The 2,675-nt window shown below is 42.8% G+C and overlaps 1 protein-coding gene across 1 annotated transcript; it reads right to left on the bottom strand.

The window, feature by feature from the left end:
- Window positions 1–238: 238 nt before the first annotated feature.
- LOC145163311 (uncharacterized) lies at window positions 239–691 on the bottom strand. The gene has a single exon (XM_079082151.1). The coding sequence runs from the start codon at window positions 689–691 to the stop codon at window positions 239–241; it is 453 nt and encodes a 150-aa protein (XP_078938277.1).
- Between the last annotated feature and the right edge of the window lie 1,984 nt (window positions 692–2,675).

Raw genomic sequence — 2,675 nt, 5'->3', positions numbered from 1 at the left:
AGGGCAATAAGGAGGCTGAAGGGAGGACATATGGTCCTTTAAATAGGGTGCAACCCTTAAGATTAGGGTTTTCTCTTTTCAGCACCAACTCGTCGAGTCCAGCTGCCGACTCGGCGAGTTGGTCACTTAACTTGCGACCAAAACCCGCTCCGACTCGACGAGTAAGCATACCTACTCGTCGAGTAGCTTTTTCAATTTATAATTAAATCCTTCAATCATACTTCTAAATTTTGGGATGTTACAGCCCCGGTTCAAAATGCTTGCGGGTGATGGACTTGTCGTGGAAGAGCTTCGTTTTTTCCTTGTAAATTCTTGAGTTTTCATAAGAGTCGTTTCTCAATTCTTCTAACTCTTGAAGTTGAAGCTTCCTATGTCTTCTCGCCTCATCAATATTGAAATTGCATTGCTTTACCGCCCAAAATGCACGGTGCTCCAATTCCACGGGAAGATGACATGGCTTTCCAAAAACCAACCTAAATGGGGACATTCCTATCGGGGTCTTATAAGCGGTCTGATAGACCCACAAGGCATCATCAAGCCTCGAACTCCAATCTTTTCTTGTAGGATTCACTGTTTTCTCAAGAATAGACTTCACTTCACGATTCGAAACCTCCACTTGGCCATTCATTTGAGGGTGGTAGGCGGTAGAGACACGGTGGGTCACGTTGTACTTTCTTAGCAAAGCCTCCATCATCTTATTGTAAAAATGTGTCCCTCTATCACTAATCAAAGCCCTAGGCACACCAAATCTCACAAAAACATTAAAAACTCGATAACCGTTTTGGCATCATCCGATCGTGTGGCTTTGGCTTCAACCCACTTACAGACATAGTCAACCGCGAACAAAATATAAACGTTGCCAAATGAGACAGGAAATGGGCGCATAAAATCAATCCCCCATACGTCAAAACATCACAAACAAGGATTGGATTTTGTGGCATTTGGTTCTTTTGTGAAATGTTCCCCGTCCTTTGGCACCATTCACAACTTTTGCAAAACAAGTGACAATCACGTGACATGGTTGGCCAAAATAGTCCACACTCAATGACCTTTCTCAGGGTCCGGCTAGGTCCAAAGTGTCCCCCACAAGCAAATTCATGACAAAATTGCAAAATGGATTGATGTTCTTGTTGGGGCACACATCGCCTAATGATTTTATTGGGACAATGTTTCCACAAATAAGGTTCATCCCACACATAATACTTTGCATCACTTTTTAATTTGTCTTTTTGAGCACGCGTGAATGTGTCGGGATGCCTTTTCGTGACCAAAAAGTTAACGGTATCGGCATACCAAGGAATAGATTGAGTAAAGGAAAAGAGATGCTCATCCGGAAACTCGTCCCGTAACGGGAAAGGAGTCTTATTTGAAGTGATCAGGCTTAGATGGTCGGCAACAAGGTTCTCGCTTCCACTCTTGTCCCGAATCTCCAAATCAAATTCTTGCAATAGTAGGATCCACCGGAGGAGTATTGGCTTTGCATCTTTCTTTATCATCAAGTACTTGAGTGCCACGTGATCCGAATACACTATGACTTTGGTACCGAGTAGGTATTGTCTAAACTTCTCTAAAGCGAACACTATGGCCAATAACTCCTTCTCCGTGGTAGAGTAGTTGCTTTGAACATTGTCTAGTGTTCTCGATGCATAGTAGATCACATGGGAGGCTCTTCCATTCTTTTGACCCAAAACGGCGCCTATAGCATAATTGCTTGCATCACACATGATCTCAAAGGGGAGATCCCAATTTGGAGCTTGCATTATGGGAGCGGATGTAAGCAACTCCTTGAGCTTGTCGAAAGCTTCTTTGCACGCCTCATTGAACTCGAAATCAACTTCTTTTTGCAAGAGTTGGCACATTGGTCTTTTTATCTTTGAAAAGTCCTTAATGAATCTTCGGTACAAACCTGCATGGCCCAAAAAAGAACGAACTTCCCGAACACAAGTCGGGTAAGGTAAGCTTTGAATAACATCAATTTTGGCCTTATCCACCTCAATTCCTTTCTTAGACACAATGTGACCCAAAATAAGACCTTGACTCACCATAAAATGACATTTCTCAAAATTTAAAACCAAATTCGTTTCAATGCATCCTTTTAAAATCTTGGTGAGATTGCTCAAACATTCTTGAAACGAGTTCCCGTATACCGTAAAATCATCCATAAAAACCTCAATTATGTTTTCAACATATTCCGAAAATATACTAACCATGCAACGTTGGAAAGTGGCCGGGGCGTTACACAATCCAAATGGCATTCTCCGGTATGCAAAAGTGTCAAATGGACATGTAAATGTTGTCTTTTCTTGGTCTTCCGATGCCACCGGGATTTGGTGAAAACCGGAATACCCGTCGAGACAACAATAGTGATATTTTTCGGCCAACCTTTCTAACATTTGGTCAATGAAAGGCAATGGAAAATTATCTTTTCTTGTGCTTGCATTGAGTTTGCGGTAGTCAATGCATACTCTCCACCCGTTTTGCACGCGGGTGGGGACCATCATACCTTTGTTGTTCTCGACCACCGTGATTCCCGTCTTCTTCGGTAAAACTTGACCGGGCTCACCCATTTGCGATCCGAGATTGGATAGATCATCCCTGCATCAAGGAGCTTCAAAATCTCTTTTTTCACAACTTCCATCATAGGCGGGTTCCATCTTCTTTGCGCATCCCGACCC

This window comes from Lactuca virosa, chromosome 3 (assembly GCF_052849685.1).
Source record: "Lactuca virosa cultivar CGN04683 chromosome 3, Lactuca_virosa_CGN04683_v6, whole genome shotgun sequence".
NCBI lineage: Eukaryota > Viridiplantae > Streptophyta > Magnoliopsida > Asterales > Asteraceae > Lactuca > Lactuca virosa.
The sequence above is the reverse complement of the archived record's forward strand: the minus strand, read 5'-3'. Positions and strand labels throughout refer to the sequence as shown.

Excerpts from the sequence above, each read along its gene's own strand:
- LOC145163311 (XM_079082151.1), bottom strand. The coding sequence starts at position 691 with ATGGAGGCTTTGCTAAGAAAGTACAACGTGACCCACCGTGTCTCTACC.